At 35.1% G+C, this 17,946-nt stretch overlaps 1 protein-coding gene across 1 annotated transcript in view; it reads left to right on the top strand.

Annotated features, from left to right (window-relative positions):
• Positions 1-332: 332 nt before the first annotated feature.
• POF1B (POF1B actin binding protein) overlaps positions 333-17,946 on the top strand; it is a 130,530-nt gene continuing 112,916 nt past the window's right edge. Inside the window, exons 1-2 of the mRNA XM_059156811.1 lie at positions 333-420; positions 550-873. Of these exons, the coding sequence (XP_059012794.1) occupies positions 592-873 (282 nt within the window). The 5' untranslated portion in view covers positions 333-420; positions 550-591. The remainder of the gene's footprint in view (positions 421-549; positions 874-17,946) is intronic.

Here is a 17,946-nt window from a genome sequence, read left to right as displayed (position 1 = left end):
GAATGATAATATCCATGCCCGTAATTTTCTTTAGTAAGCTTAAGAACCATGGGAAAGTCACTTTCATGTGATGTTTGTTACTTTTTCTCTAATAAGCTTAGACACAAGCATGTCTTTGTATGCTTATTTACAGTTAAATGAATTTCCAAGACTGTGGACTTGGAAGCTCTGGCTTCAGCCCTAAAATTCCTCATTTCTATTCTTTCCAGATTCCCTTACCTACTTGAATGCAGCCTTGTATCTCTGTGGCAAAGCAGGGCCTCTCTTGGCAAGTAAAGCTGCCAGGTGAATCCACCCATGAGGGGCGTGTCAGTACCATTTCCTGGAGCAATCTCACAGGGTGGCTCTACTTTTCATTTGCACTCAAATAATTTTGCTGCCTCCTCTGCAGCTGCCAGACCTGTTCCTGCTGCTGCTCAGGTAACTCTAACCTCTCCAGGGGCACCACTACAGGCAGAGGGGGTTGATAAATGACTTCTACTTGTGCCTGCTTGCCCTCTTACCCTTATTCACCAGTGCTTTCTCTCTCTCTCTCTCTCTGTTCCATAGGGAGAGCGTCTGCAGAGTACCTTGCTGACCACTGAGAACATCATGAGCTCAAGCTATTGGAGTGAGATGAGCAGCAGCAGCTGTGGGACTCCACAACCCCCAGAGGTGCTGCAGTGCCAGCCCCAGCATTACCACTGTTATCATCAGTCAAGCCAAACCCAGCACCCACCAGAAAAAAATGTAGTGTATGAGAGAGTGAGGACCTACAGTGGGCCCATGAACAAAGTTGTTCAGGCGTTGGACCCCATCAGCTCACAGGAAGTTCTCTCTCCTCTCAAAACTGCCTCCTCCTACCAAAATTTGGTTTGGAGCAACCATTCTCAGGTACCATTAAGATAACTCTGTGTGATTTATAGAGAGTGGATATCTTGAACCACATATATTTTCTTTCTGCTTCTCTGCCTCTGGTCTACAGGATGTTATCTTTTGGTGGATTGTAGCTATACAAGCAATGTATGGTCACTTAAATTCCATCTCTTGCTGTACTTTTCTTTACTAGTTCCTGTGGTTGTTTAATGGCTCCTATGAGTTTAATGATCTAACTAGAGCACAGTTAGATCAGATATCTGATCCGGGGTATTCCCTTGCTCTTACCATAAAGCAATCTTCAACTTGAATACAATAACTTTTATAGACTAGTTCCCACTGATTCACTTTATTTCAGAAGTAAACAGATTTTTTAGATAAAATAGGTAGTTCAGAGATAATGGCTCATATGGAGTAATGAGCAGTTATTTGTGTTCAGCAAATAGTACTCTGTTGCTGGGTAAGTGACATGCACAAATACCTGTTCAAATTGTTGTATGTGTTTCATCTTGTGAAAATGACACACTGGTTCTTATACAGCCAAAGTGAATAATTCATGAATATTGGTAGAAAGAGGATTGAAAGAATAGATATAGGATTGAGGAAGGCAAGATGTAATCAATTGTTATATAAATGCTTAAAAAAGCAAAACTCTAAGACATTTTTAAAAATAAAATACAGTTATTTTTAAAGGGGTTATTTTAGCACCAGTATCTGTGCTAATAATCTTGTCAATGAATGTAAAGGAACATTGCAAGACTATAAAATAAGAGCTCTATGTCTATTTTCATTCTTTAAATCCCTTTACATTAAACTTGCATGACTTTAAGTTTTCTGGAAACATCTGTCCAAACTAAAATTATGTTTTCAAGATAAAATTTAGACTGTAAAGAATTAAAAAAGTAACCATTGCGATGATATTATCTGATGTTCCATTATTTTACCAACCTGGAATAATATGAGTTATTTTTCCCAAAACCACAATTTAAAATAGGATATGAAGCAAAATTTCTAAAGTATGTAATAAAACTATTTTAAAAGAATTTTTAAAGACAGAGATAAAAAGGCCACAATTTTACAGATATTTCATGCTTAGCTTAATTTGAGAGAAAAAATATGAAGAAAATATCCAGGATTTACTGTCATTAATTTCCTAACTGAAAAAAACAAAACAAAACAAAACAAAAAAAAACCAATAAAAAACAAACAAAAAACCCTCCACCTGTATTGAAGTCAAAGGAAAGAAAAATACAAAGGGAAAAAATACTGCTTTGCATAACTGATAAATAATTATGTGAATGTACATTCCAATATTTAGTATTAGGTTGTTAATAAACAGTAAAGTGGGTGACATCTATGTTCCTTAGTAGCTCCAAAACAATACAAAACCTAGTTACCGTTATTATAGAAATGTTAAAATCACCCTAACTGTAATAGTTATTTAAAAACAACCTCTTTTCTTGTCATCTTGCTAATAAAGACAGATAAAAATTTAACAGCATAAATTTAACAAGTTACAAATACTGACTACAGAGCAAGTTTTAGGAGCCCTGTATTCTATTGTATTTAGTTCAACTTTCTTTTTTTAGTCATCTCAGGACCAAGCTGATCAAGATTTTTACATGGCTTTTTCTTCTTTCTACCTGATAATTATTAAAGTGATCCTTATAAAACTATCTCCATCCTGGGACACAGTTCCCCATAGAGGAGTTTATAAAGAACCCTAGGCACAGAAAATATGGCCACAAAAACTGGGATATGAGATTGGAATGGAGTGTTCTGAAGTCTGAAGTTATAATTGGAAAGAAAGAAAAATAAGGGCTGTGTGAAGATGAGATAGGTGATGTATAGTGAAGGACAAACCAAGAAGTTTCATTCCCTTAGTGAAACAAGAAGAAAGAAAATTTGACTATAAAATTTCAAACTGAGTTAGATATCAAAGGGCATTCACAAATCCACTAAAAGATAATTTGGCAAGAAAGCTTTGAGATAGTTGTCACAAATAATGTGATGAAGAAACTCTTCTATTTTATTTTTCTTTCTTCTTGTTTCTTGGCAGGATGGTATTGTGTAAAGTAAAACTTAGATTTGATCTGAAATTACCTTCATGTTAATGTAATGGGTAAGATGAGGCAGCAGCTTTATTATATACCATGAGAGGCACAAGCAAATAGTACATATTACTCAAAACCCTTTTTGTTTGTTTTTTTTTATGTTTTAATAAAGTCTTTCTTTAATATGACATATTTTAGAAACATTTTGAGTTGGTATGTAGCAACTATTCTGATGCTCGAGCTTGTGATCCTTGCAGGTAGTAAAACGTGTAGTATAATCAATTGTTGGTTATCATAAAGTCAGTCAAACTCTTACTTTGTTAGCATTTTGGTGTTTAGATAACATTAAGATAATTCATAAGATTTAAAAATATGCATAACTGGGGCACCTGGCTGCCTCAGTCAGGTCTTGAATCTTGAGACTCTTGATCTCAAGACTGAGTTCAAGCCCCATGATGGGCATGGAGCCTACATAAAATAAAATAAAATGAAATATAAAAAATCTATAATTTTCAGTAGTACAATATGTTCCCTTTGAGAAACTGTAATTGGTGTCACTTTTCTTTGTTTCCTGATCTTAATTTTAGCTCATATAGTAGACATTTTAGATTTACCTAAATGTTTTTTGCAGCACTTCAATATTTTCTATTTCTGGCTTTTTTTTTTTTTTGAAGATTTTATCTATTTATTTGACAGAGAGAGAGAGATCACAAGTAGGCAGAGCAGCAGGCAGAGAAAGAGGGGGAAGCAGGCTCCCTGCTGACCAAATACCACCCCCCATGGGGGCTAGAAGCAGGCTTGATCCCAGGACCCTGAGACCATGACCTGAATTGAAGGCAGAGGCTTAAATGAGCCACCCAGGTGCCCCTATTTCTTCTGGCTTTTTAGTATGTTTTTTCCTTTATTGCCTTCTTGTGCACTACACTGGTATTTATAAATACAAACATTTTAAATTTCTCCAGATATACTGTTGCTTTGTTTCTTGTCTATAATTAATAGATACATTTTATTATTCTCTCGGTTATTATTTTATCTGATTGCTAGATCAGAGAAAATTGAATGTAGAAAATAGTTGCTGGTGAAATTGCCTAAATTAATTCTAGGATTAAAATTACCAGGTTTATCCATATAGATAGGTAAAATTAAACATGAGGTAATCAAGGGCATGGATGCATTTTTAAAACTAAAAGCAGTCTTATAAATAAATGAAGTTCTAGAAACTACATAAAACAACTTACCACTCAGCCTTTTAAAAAGCTTAAATATTAACCTACCATCATTAACTCAAAATGAAATACTGCCTTAATGAATACCATCGATGTAAAATCACTCAACATATATATTTCCCACCCACCAATTAAGCTTTTCATGAAGTTCAAGATATTTTCCACGTATGCAAAGGAATTCTGTTGTTTGAGAGAGAATTGAATCAAAATAAAATATTTTTAATACCAGCCTTTCATTGAATTTAATGTTTATTAAGTGCCTATTACATAGAAAGCACTGTGATTATTTGGATAAATAACCACTGCCTTATCCCAGGGAGAGTCGACTTTGAGGATAGATGTGTGGGACCTGGTCTGTAAGTGTTCCATATGTCTATATTTCATTTTTAAATATTATTTTGTGCTTTGGGCATTAGTATTTTATTGAACAAAACAAGTTTTATTTAAAGAAAGGATCTTATAATCTGTGTGTCATGTGGGTTACCATTCTTTTGAAGTTAAAATTTACAACCAAATTTAACTCTAGAAAGCAGCTGGGGAGAATGTGCTTTTATGTGTGTTATTGACAGGCTCTGCTATCAACAATTACTCAGCTTGGGTTTATCTTTGTTTACATGATTTTTTTCCCCTTTTCTTTGGTTACAAAGATTGTGGATAGCTCCTTTGCTGTGCCAGATTCCTATACACTATCAGAAAAATTTCCTGTTCTGCAGGGAGGAGTGTGTTGCTTTGATAAATTGTTGTTCAAGGGTGTGGTCACTAAAAGTCAATGATTGTTCAGGGAAGTAGGTTGTAGAAAAACGAATGAGGTCATGGGATAAAGAGGCCCATGTTTTCAGCTTCGGTCAGCCCTTTTATGCTTGCAGTTAAAAGCTATAGAAATCGTGAATGCAACTAATTGCTGAGTAAAAATGCCCATGCCAATTGTGTCTTGTTTAAGGGAGGTTTGATAAATTGCTGGGCCTGTTTTCAGGCCGTGACATTCACAAGCTCTGTGTGTTTGTGTGTGTGTGATAGACAAGGTGAGAAAGGGAGATAGGGCAAGGGGAAAGGAGGTGAACTGGTCCTTTAACTGCTGTGATCCAAATTTCTTTTCTTGACAATTCATGGTAAAACAACTGGGAGATTTGCCATTTATTTTTATTTAATTTTTGTTATTTGACTATAGTTGACACACAATGTTCCATTAGTTTCAGGCATACTAATAGTAACTCAAGTTCTCCATACATTATGCTGTGCTCACCACAATACAGCTACAATCTGCCCCCATACAATGTTATTACAATATCATTGACCTTAACTCCTATGCTGTGCCTTTTATTCCAGTGACATTCATTCAATAACTGGGAGCCCGTATCTCCCACTCCCCTTTACGCATTTTGTCTATACCTTCACACCTCTTCCCTCTTGCAACCATTAATTTGTTCCTTGTATTTATGTCTGATTCTGCTTTTTGTTTGTTAAACCCCATTTAAAAGTGAAAACTTTTTAAAATAAGTGTATTTGAGCTAACTTTTTTTTTTACACCAGAAGCTACTTCTTTATTAAAAAATCTCCAACAGAGCATATGTACTTTCAGTTTTTATTTTTGTTTTATTTTATTTTATTTTTAAGATTTTATTTATTTATTTATTTGACAAAGGAAAAGAGAGAGCACAAGCAGGGGGAATGGGGGAGAGAGAAGCAGGCTTCCTGCTGAGTAGGGAGCCCAATGCAGAGCTCAGTCCCAGGACCCTAAGATCATGACCTGAGCTGAAAATTGACACTAAACTTATTGAGCCACCCAGGCACCCTATATACTTCTAAAGTCAAAAAGCATGTACTGCAAAGAGACTGTATACTTATTTTCTCTCCTAGTTTCCTTCAGGAAAAGAGAAAGAATGAGTCTCTTAAATGAGAAATTTCTTTTGGAGGAAAGAAATGAGGGGAAGAAGTTCTATTTCTAGTACATTCTATTGCTTTCTTTTTTTTTTAAAATTTTTTATAAACATATACTTTTATCCCCAGGGGTACAGGTCTGTGAATCAACAGGTTTACACACTTCACAGCACTCACCAAAACACATACCCTCCCCAATGTCCATAATCCCACCCCCTTCTCCCAACCCCCCTCCCCCCAGCAACCCTCAGTTTGTTTTGTGAGATTAAGAGTCACTTATAGTTTGTCTCCCTCCCAATTCCATCTTGTTTCATTGATTCTATTGCTTTCTTAACATGAGAATAGAGTTACAGATTTTATCCTAAATCAAGGAAGTGTTTGTTTCATCTAAGAAAATCAGTATAATTTATGTTTCTTCCTGTACAAAGTTCAGAACAACACTGAACAATAACCTAAGGCAGGTACTTAACCATGTTATTGATTTCGAAAAGTTTTAACAAAAACATCTTTTAAACTATTCAGAGAATGTATTCAAATAGCAGTTTGCCTAGGCAAATTCTGTCAGCATAAATGTCAGTTGGTATTTAAAGATATTGCCTCTTTTTAAATATTTTTATTTATTTATTTGACAGAGATCACAAGTAGACTAAGAGGCAGACAGAGAGAAAGAGAGAGAAGGAAGCAGGCTCCCTGCTGAGCAGAGAGCCCGACCTGGGGCTCAGTCACAGGACCCTGGGATCATGACCTGAGCCAAAGGCAGAGGCTTTAACCCACTGAGCCACCCAGGCACCCCAAGATATTGTCTCTTTTGAAACTATTGGTCCTAAACTGTTCCTAAGTCACTATTATTACTTTTGGTGATTCTCAGTCATTTTAAGACTCTGTCTTGGAACATTATATTATTTATTAGTTTTTCAAAGTTTTAAAGATCAAATTAGACAGCATGCAAGTTCCATGTTCATTTCAACAAGCTTCCAAATATTTAGAGAACAAAGTCCTATATTGTGTATGTAATCTCTATTGCCTAATTCTCATTCCCAGCAATCTTGCCATTTCTCCCGTATTTATTGCACCAAAGACTTGAATTCTTTGATAAGTTATCAATAGTAAATGAAAGATAATAGGTGTTGGCTGCAGAGGTTCATATTTTGTAGAGTATAAAGATGAGTCACAGAAAACACTGTGCAGAGAAAATTCCCATACAAATGAATCTATGGGGAATAGCTCATAGAGAGCTGCAAATAATAAATGAGCAGTGATGAGGTAGACTTTAGCAGATCCAAACTATGAAACAGTCTAGTGTAGTGGCTAAGAGTGTAGGTTTATGTTTTAAATGTCCTGGATTTAATTCCTGGTTCAGGGACATGCTAGTTATAGGTCTCAGTATCTTAATTGGTAAAATGAGACAATAACACTTAATTCATAGGATCATTCTTAGAGTCAAATTCGATAATACGTGATGGAAAACATACAGCATAGTGTCTGACACATAGTGTTAGTGTCATAGAACCTAGAATACATTTTGACCTCTCAGAACCTCAGTGTCCTCAATTTTAAAATGGGAACAATGATACCTTCCTTCAGGGTTTTAGTGAGCATTAAATGAGATAATATGTGAAGGTGTTGAATACACTGTCTGGACACTCGCTGATTCTTTCCATTTTTACCACTGCTGTGAAAATATGGCCAACAAAAGTCCCTAGTTGCACAGACAAAATAGGCTACTAGATAATGAATGAATAGGCTATAAAGTAAGACTTCTTTTAATACTGGAAAGATTACATAAAGACGTATGCTTGAAAGGCTTATTAGGGTTCTATTAGCTAAGAAAGACTGATGAAGAAAACCATTAGAACAATTTTCTAAAACTCATGGTATATGATCAAAAGACTGGAATGGCAGGAATATATTTATAATGTTTACTGGCATAAGACTCCCTTAGAAAGAGTAATTTGGAAGTTCCCATGCTCTTAGAGTCTTTGAACTTGAACCTTAATATTTGAGATGGAGTTTTTTTTAGTTTGTGCTTACTTTTTTCTTTTTAAAATGCAAAGACACTGGGCATTAAAACTTGTTTGCTATCTGCCTCTTAATGTTTCCTCTAGAGCTACAGTTCTAATAGGATATCATGAGGCTTTCCATTTATATCTAAATTAATCAAAATCAAATAAAATTAAATATTCAGTTCCTCATTGAACCAGGCACATTTTAACTGTTCAACAGACATATGTAGCTGATGGTTACTATATCAGACAACACAAATGTAGAACATTTCCGCCATTGCAAAGTGTTCTACTGGACACTGCAAATCTATACAGCCAGGCTACACATTTGAAGACAGAATTACCTCTAAGATCATCACATTCAAGGAAATTTATGGTGGTACAAAGTGCTTCCAATTTACATGATCAGCTATAATGGATAGATAAAAATGAAATAAAAAATGAAGCTACAAACTCTCAAAGTAAAGTGTAGAGTGACTATTTTAGGAGAAATAGAATTAAATTCATAAACCTTTAAAAAAGAAATTCATAAACCTAAATAAAACATTGTTATGTATGTATCTATCCTTCTGTTTGTCTATATGATTTTCCCAGAACCTCACTTTTTGGCAAAGCAAATGGTTAAGAAGAGGAAAAAGATAAAAAATGACCATCCTCAATCAAAATGCATCTTTATTTCTTTTAGGAACAAGATCTATTTTTTATAACCTCTCTGGAACTTCCTATTTCCCTTAATCCACTGAATTAATTTTAAACTTTAGTAAGTAAAGTCCAAATATCATTCTCATCTTTACAGATGTGATAACTGAAGCACAGAGACGTTATATGACTTACTGAAGTTCATATAGCTAGTATGTGATAGAACTAGTATTTAAATCTAGCAGTCTGGTTGTAGGTCAATGCTTGTAACCTCCATGCTATGCTATATATTTTGGTCTACACATTCGACTCTTACTTATTTTACACAGTAACATCTGATACCTGTTTCTTATTTTTACTTCATGATCATGTATATGCTTCTATTTATGAATGACTTAAAATCTTTTGACACAAACCAAGGCCTAGATAATAATGTAATGAACATTTCAATGTGTTAACAATTTGTAATTTATCAAGAAGGCAGACATTTTTTGCTGTTATTCAGAATTCTTTTTTAAAAAACATTTTTCTCATAAATTGTATTGATTGTTTTGTATCAAAATATATAAGGCTCTAGCACTGGGTAATAAGTTGATTAATTTTTAGTTAGTTAAAAATTCATCAGTGCTTCAGGAGAACTTTGATAGAAGTATTATGAAGAGATAAAATCAATTTTTACTTTGATGTGGGATTAATAATCTCAGCAATAAAATGTCATTTACTTTGTGGTACAGAATTTTTTCAAAACTTTAATTATCAAGTTCCAAAGGTAGGTTCAAACTCCTCACCTCGAGGACATCAAAGTGTCTCCTTAGAATAGCACTATTCTAGGGGTGCCTGGGTGGCTCAGTGGGTTAAAGCTTTTGGCTCAGGTCATGATCCCAGGGTCCTGGAATTAAGCCCTGCATCAGGCTCTCTGCTCAGCGGGGGCCTGCTTCCCTTCCTCTCTCTCTCTCTCTCTCTGCCTGCTTCTCTGCCTACTTGTGATCTTTGTCAAATAAATAAATAAAATCTTTTTTAAAAAAAGAATAGTCCTATTCTACTTTTACTATGTTACTTCCCACGACCCACTTCCTCCCACCTTGTGTCCTGGACACACTCTACTGCTTTTTCTTGAAGAAACTCAGCATTTTGCCTCTCTTCCACCCCTGCCTTTGTTCATTTCATTCCCCACACTGGCAACAGCCACACTTCCCTCACATCTTCTCTGGAATCCTACTTAACCCTTAAAATACATCTGGAAAATTTTCTTCTTAAAGACACATCCAGTACTGAATCTTCTTACCCTCTCCTCAATGTAGTACTCCATTCCCACCTCCATCTCAAATGTGTTCTCCTAGATAGTATCACTTTTTACTATTTAACTGTAATGTACTTATTTTTTTTGTTTTGTTTTTGTTTTTTGTGTGTGTGTCTGGTTTTTTTTTTGTTTTTTGTGTAATGTACTTATAATACTGAGTAATATATTACAGATGTGGTCCTTCCTCCCCTCCACTATAGACTGTACACTAACTGAGGGTTAAGATTTTTAGAAATAAAAATCTTTAAAAATCAAAAATCAAAGATAAACCAAAATAAATATTTTGGGCAATGGGATGGAACTGGAAATTCTCCTGCTCTTTCTCCCATCTTCCTTTTGCCTTCTCCCCTCTCCCTTCTCCTCTTCCCTCTTTCTTTCATTTCCTCTTCCTTTGCCCTTTGTGATTATGGTTTGCAAAATGCCTGAATGTGGCTTTAAGCAATGGCATTAATAAAGATATATGGTTATGATTATTTGTGATTTTCACTCTTCAATGCCTTCTCTTTGAACAGAAAATGGAAAGTAGAACACAAATTCCTTCTTTAAAAAAGTGAAAAACACATAAAGTAAGTATTAGGAAGCTACTTAATAGGCCAGTTAGTTTCTGTTTTAGTCCTTGGGTCACATTAAGAATCTGGACTTGAGTTGTTTATATTTGATTTATGCCTTTTTCCACTATGAACAAATATTTACCATTACTTATTAAGGCAAATTATGTAAAAGGGTTAGTGATTCTGATCTGTCATCACATTATTTCCCTGGGATCTTGTTGTGTTGCTTCTTTTAAGCAAATTACTTTGAAGCTGCTAATTAGTAGTCTGCTTATAAAGATATCTCCTTTACTTCCCCTGCTACTTAAAATCTGTCTGGGTAAAGCGACTTTATTTACTGAATCTTGCTCAGTTACCTTATAATTGTTTTAGTGTATCAGTTGTGTGCCCAAAGATTCCCTCATAAAAACTACTACTACTGCTCAGTACTCACCAAAATTATTTTAAAATATTCACAAACATATTAAATCTAAGACCATGTTATCTAGAAAAGTTGCTTAAATTCCCTACAAATACCTCATATCACTCTTCTGCTGAAGAAACCATCAATAACACTCAGTGTTTATAAATTTCTTAGTCTGACTTTCAGATCCCTTCATTATCTGGCTTCTAGGGACCTTAATTCCTGGAACTCCCCTTCTAATATTCTATTTCAGCCAAAATGTAAACTGTTGTTCTCTAAATATAGGCCCTGAAGTTCCATAAATATGCCTTTTTCACTGTTGCTCTTACACCCAAAATGTCTTATTTCCCCATCCTCACCAATCTAGATGAGCTGAAATTAAACCAATTTTTCAAAAATTTCCTCAGGTATAACCTTGTGATGAAATCTTAAATTGTCCCAGGCTGAACTCATCTCTTAGCCCTCAAAACACTCATACTAAGCTCTTCATAGCTTTTATAATAATCTATTATTATTTACACTAACAGTTTTTACTCCTTAAATAATTATATGCCTGGTGAGAACAGAGAGTGTATCTATCTATGCTTTATATCTCTTCCAATACTATTACATAACAAGTATTGAACAAAATAATTATACATGTAACCAATCCAGTAAAAATAATGCCTCACAGTAACAGATGGTATTTCTATTTTTCAAAATTCTTTTACATACATTATTTACCCACTGGAATTTAAGAAATTAAGTAGAAAAACATTATTACATCCATTGTATAAATTGTACAGTGTACACATAAAAATAGGCATTGTGCATTATTTTTCTGTTGTACAAATAAAGAAATTGAGATGCAGATATGTCAAAATAGCCTGTCCAAGTTAAAACAGCTAGTTAATAAATGTCCTGGTTTAGAAACCAGCTCTTGATAGTTTCACTATATCAACTATCAACCTTGATTAGCCTTAGTTCAATACTAAAGTATGTTCAGTATAAGCAAGTTTATATTTTTTTGGTTTCAACAAGTCATTTGATGATTACCCTTACAGCAAATCATTTGGCAGATTTCCCCCTTCTAATATTCTATTATCAGAATAGAAAGTATAAATAAATAAATAAATATACATACATACATATATATGAACAAAAAGAGTTTCTGTTCAAATTTTCAAGGCCTTGCCCTGAAATAATCCTGGAATTCAGAGTATGTCTTAAATTTTTAAGATTTTTCTTCTACCTAAAGGAGAATAACACCTCTCCAGCTTCTGCTTTCTCTCCTTTCTACCCTTCACTGAGCTACTTGTAAGCGCTCTCACTAAGGTAAGTAACTGAGAAATTGTAGCTATTTGCATTCTATATGATTTGTTAATTCTGAAAAACATTGCTTTTTAACAAACAGAAATAAAATGCAGTTTTATTAATTCTCTCTAGGAAAACTAGAGCTTCCCAGCTCTGATTTGGGTATATCACGGTATGGACAATTATCTCAGGTGATGTAGTGAAATTATCCCAAAAAGCAGACTGATTTTAATCCACTCTGATATTAAAATTGGTAATGCCATATGTGCTTTATAAAAGGAGAAGGAAGAAAAGGAAAGGAGGAAGAGGACTGATACAATTTTACAAAGTTGAAAACCATTACCTTAGAGAGTGTGGGAAAAGCAGCCTGGATTTTATAATAAGGCTGAGCCCACCTAATTATAAACAAAATTATTTTTTATGAGAATTCTACCTAAAGAAAGCTGCCTGTAAGATAATAGTTATGTATTTAGCAAATATGAGCCACAGAATAAAAAACTCAATACTATGCTTAATATTTAATCAAAAAAAGTAGGGCCTTCCTAGAAAATTGAATATGAATATTAAAGAAAAATTCAATGTTTTATCAAGTTTGGAGTCCTGTGAATACACTCTACAAATATATCATATTATCTACCAAAAAAAAAAAAAAAGAAAAAATGATTGGATTTTTAGAAGTTTAAGTTATTTAATCAGGGTTATTCTTTCATACACTTTTGGGAGGATCTCTTGTTTTCAGCCACTCAAAAGTTACTTTTGATAATAAATAATAAAAAAATCATATATCTAGCTTCCTATTATAAGAACTAGTCAAATCTAACAGTAGAATTACGTTCAACAACTTGAAAAACAAAAAATATAGTGTGACATCCTATAGATGCGGCAAAAATGAGCATTTAATGGGAAAAGCTACATTTACCTAAACCAATTCTAATAATGAAGGCTCAAAACAATTATGTAAATTATAATTTAATTATAATTATATAGGCATATCTAATTTATAATACAAAAATATTTACTTGTACTGCAGAATAATAAAAACAATAAATATTATTATTTATAGATACATATTTATGTGAAGGTATACCAGATAATAATGGTTATTTCTGGGTAGGGGATTTGGATAAAGGGAGAATGATTAAGGGAAGATCTTTGACTTCATCTGTATACATTTTTATGTTCACATGTATTCATGTACTATTGCATAAGTAAAGAACACCTTTTATTTTCTTCCCTCTCTTTCTCTTTCTTACCTGCTCCTCTTGGCCCTGTGGGCCAAACCCACCTGTACTTGGTTGTATTTATAACCATTATCCTGAGCTGAAGACCACATACTTGTTTGGCCTACAATCTTTAATTCTCTGCATTTGTCTGAGAAATTCTCAGCTATAGCAGGAAATCTGAGAACATATTCAAAGGCTGCCTTGAAGTATTAAGCTTGTAGTATTACTGCTGATGTAACACGGAAAGGGAGGATGAAAATGTTATAAGGTGAACCAAAAGAAAAACAAAAAAAAAACCCCACAGCATGCAAAATATTTGGCAATTTGTTTTAAGAACAGCACATTACACCTACATTATAGCTATACTTCCATACGAATCTGCCGGTGTTTCCCTTGCAAGTCTGTGATTCTGATTTTCAATAGTCTCCTTGTTCTAAAAAAAAAAAAAAAAAGAAAGAAAGAATTGTTTTATTGTGGAAATATATCCTGGAGTTCTGTCAATTGGTTGTAAGTTATAGTAATGTATGAAGAGATTGACTAATGCTATCAACTCTTTGCACACTAATAAAGCAACAGTTTCGCTGATTTGGGAAAAATGTAAAGAATGTCAGCATAATCAATAAAGTGACTTTTATCTAACCATCATTAAAAATCATACTATCACTTTTTTTTTTATGTAGTATTTTTTTTTTCTTTGTGATTTTTTTTTTAATTTTTTATTTTTTATAAACATATATTTTTATCCCCAGGGGTACAGGTCTGTGAATCACCAGGTTTACACACTTCACAGCACTCACCAAATCACATACCCTCCCCAATGTCCATAATCCCACCCCCTTCTCCCAAACCCCCTCCCCCCGGCAACCCTCAGTTTGTTTTGTGAGATTAAGAGTCACTTATGGTTTGTCTCCCTCCCAATCCCATCTTGTTTCATTTATTCTTCTTCTACCCACTTAAGCCTCCATGTTGTATCACCACTTCCTCATATCAGGGAGATCATATGATAGTTATCTTTCTCTGCTTGACTTATTTCGCTAAGCATGATACGCTCTAGTTCCATCCATGTTGTTGCAAATGGCAAGATTTCATTTCTTTTGATGGCTGCATAGTATTCCATTGTGTATATATACCACATCTTCTTGATCCATTCATCTGTTGATGGACATCTAGGTTCTTTCCATAGTTTGGCTATTGTGGACATTGCTCCTATAAACATTCGGGTGCATGTGCCCCTTTGGATCACTACATTTGTATCTTTAGGGTAAATACCCAATAGTGCAATTGCTGGGTCATAGGGCAGTTCTATTTTCAACATTTTGAGGAACCTCCATGCTGTTTTCCAGAGTGGCTGCACCAGCTTGCATTCCCACCAACAGTGTAGGAGGGTTCCCCTTTCTCCGCATCCTCGCCAGCATCTGTCATTTCCTGACTTGTTGATTTTAGCCATTCTGACTGGTGTGAGGTGATATCTCATTGTGGTTTTGATTTGTATTTCCCTGATGCCGAGTGATATGGAGCACTTTTTCATGTGTCTGTTCGCCATCTGGATGTCTTCTTTGCAGAAATGTCTGTTCATGTCCTCTGCCCATTTCTTGATTGGATTATTTGTTCTTTGGGTGTTGAGTTTGCTAAGTTCTTTATAGATTCTGGACACTAGTCCTTTATCTGATATGTCATTTGCAAATATCTTCTCCCATTCTGTCAGTTGTCTTTTGATTTTGTTAACTGTTTCCTTTGCTGTGCAAAAGATTTTGATCTTGATGAAATCCCAGTAGTTCATTTTTTCCCTTGCTTCCCTTGCCTTTTGCGTTGTTCCTAGGAAGATGTTGCTGCGGCAGAGGTCGAAGAGGTTGCTGCCCGTGTTCTCCTCAAGGATTTTGATGGATTCCTTTCGTACATTGAGGTCCTTCATCCATTTTGAGTCTATTTTTTTTTTTTTATTTTCAGAAAATATTTTAATGTATCACCATGGCATTTTACAAAAATACACAGAGAAGGAAATGTTAATTTGTATATAAATTTTACATAATATAAAATTTTACTATCATTACCAAATTTAAAGGGACTAAATTGAATGGAAAAACAAAATATCATCATCCTTCAACTTAGACAATCTGCAGCACATAGTAGGTATTTATTTATTTATTTATTTATTTATTTTTTTAATTTTTTATTTTTTATAAACATATATTTTTATCCCCAGGGGTACAGGTCTGTGAATCACCAGGTTTACACACTTCACAGCACTCACCAAATCACATACCCTCCCCAATGTCCATAATCCCACCCCCTTCTCCCAAACCCCCTCCCCCCGGCAACCCTCAGTTTGTTTCGTGAGATTAAGAGTCACTTATGGTTTGTCTCCCTCCCAATCCCATCTTGTTTCATTTATTCTTCTTCTACCCACTTAAGCCTCCATGTTGCATCACCACTTCCTCATATCAGGGAGATCATATGATAGTTGTCTTTCTCTGCTTGACTTATTTCGCTAAGCATGATACGCTCTAGTTCCATCCATGTTGTTGCAAATGGCAAGATTTCATTTCTTTTGATGGCTGCATAGTATTCCATTGTGTATATATACCACATCTTCTTGATCCATTCATCTGTTGATGGACATCTAGGTTCTTTCCATAGTTTGGCTATTGTGGACATTGCTCCTATAAACATTCGGGTGCATGTGTCCCTTTGGATCACTACATTTGTATCTTTAGGGTAAATACCCAATAGTGCAATTGCTGGGTCATAGGGCAGTTCTATTTTCAACATTTTGAGGAACCTCCATGCTGTTTTCCAGAGTGGCTGCACCAGCTTGCATTCCCACCAACAGTGGAGGAGGGTTCCCCTTTCTCCGCATCCTCGCCAGCATCTGTCATTTCCTGACTTGTTGATTTTAGCCATTCTGACTGGTGTGAGGTGATATCTCATTGTGGTTTTGATTTGTATTTCCCTGATGCCGAGTGATATGGAGCACTTTTTCATGTGTCTGTTCGCCATCTGGATGTCTTCTTTGCAGAAATGTCTGTTCATGTCCTCTGCCCATTTCTTGATTGGATTATTTGTTCTTTGGGTGTTGAGTTTGCTAAGTTCTTTATAGATTCTGGACACTAGTCCTTTATCTGATATGTCGTTTGCAAATATCTTCTCCCATTCTGTCAGTTGTCTTTTGATTTTGTTAACTGTTTCCTTTGCTGTGCAAAAGCTTTTGATCTTGATGAAATCCCAGTAGTTCATTTTTTCCCTTGCTTCCCTTGCCTTTTGCGTTGTTCCTAGGAAGATGTTGCTGCGGCAGAGGTCGAAGAGGTTGCTGCCCGTGTTCTCCTCAAGGATTTTGATGGATTCCTTTTGTACATTGAGATCCTTCATCCATTTTGAGTCTATTTTTGTGTGTGGTGTAAGGGAATGGTCCAATTTCATTTTTCTGCATGTGGCTGTCCAATTTTCCCAGCACCATTTATTGAAAAGGCTGTCTTTTTTCCATTGGACATTCTTTCCTGCTTTGTCGAAGATTAGTTGACCATAGATTTGAGGGTCTATTTCTGGGCTCTCTATTCTGTTCCATTGATCTATGTGTCTGTTTTTGTGCCAGTACCATGCTGTCTTGATGATGACAGCTTTGTAATAGAGCCTGAAGTCCGGAATTGTGATGCCACCAACGTTGGCTTTCTTTTTCAATATCCCTTTGGCTATTCGAGGTCTTTTCTGGTTCCATATAAATTTTAGCATTATTTGTTCCATTTCTTTGAAAAAGATGGATGGTACTTTGATAGGAATTGCATTAAATGTGTAGATTGCTTTAGGTAGCATAGACATTTTCACAATATTTATTCTTCCAATCCAGGAGCATGGAACATTTTTCCATTTCTTTGTGTCTTCCTCAATTGCTTTCATGAGTACTTTATAGTTTTCTGAGTATAGATTCTGTGTCTCTTTGGTTAGGTTTATTCCTAGGTATCTTATGGTTTTGGATGCAATTGTAAATGGGATTGACTCCTTAATATCTCTTTCTTCTGTCTTGCTGTTGGTGTAGAGAAATGCAACTGATTTCTGTGCATTGATTTTATATCCTGACACTTTACTGAATTCCTGTATAAGTTCTAGCAGTTTTGGAGTGGAGTCTTTTGGGTTTTCCACATATAGTATCATATCATCTGCGAAGAGTGATAATTTGACTTCTTCTTTGCCGATTTGGATGCCTTTAATTTCCTTTTGTTGTCTGATTGCTGAGGCTAGGACCTCTAGTATGATGTTGAATAGCAGTGGTGATAATGGACATCCCTGCCGTGTTCCTGACCTTAGCGGAAAAGCTTTCAGTTTTTCTCCATTGAGAATGATATTTGCGGTGGGTTTTTCATAGATGGCTTTGATGATATTGAGGTATGTGCCCTCTATCCCTACACTTTGAAGAGTTTTGATCAGGAAGGGATGCTGTACTTTGTCAAATGCTTTTTCAGCATCTATTGAGAGTATCATATGGTTCTTGTTCTTTCTTTTATTGATGTGTTGTATCACATTGACTGA

The sequence above is a fragment of the Mustela lutreola genome, chromosome X (assembly GCF_030435805.1).
Source record: "Mustela lutreola isolate mMusLut2 chromosome X, mMusLut2.pri, whole genome shotgun sequence".
Classification (NCBI taxonomy): domain Eukaryota; kingdom Metazoa; phylum Chordata; class Mammalia; order Carnivora; family Mustelidae; genus Mustela; species Mustela lutreola.
This window is presented reverse-complemented; position numbering and strand designations above follow the sequence as displayed.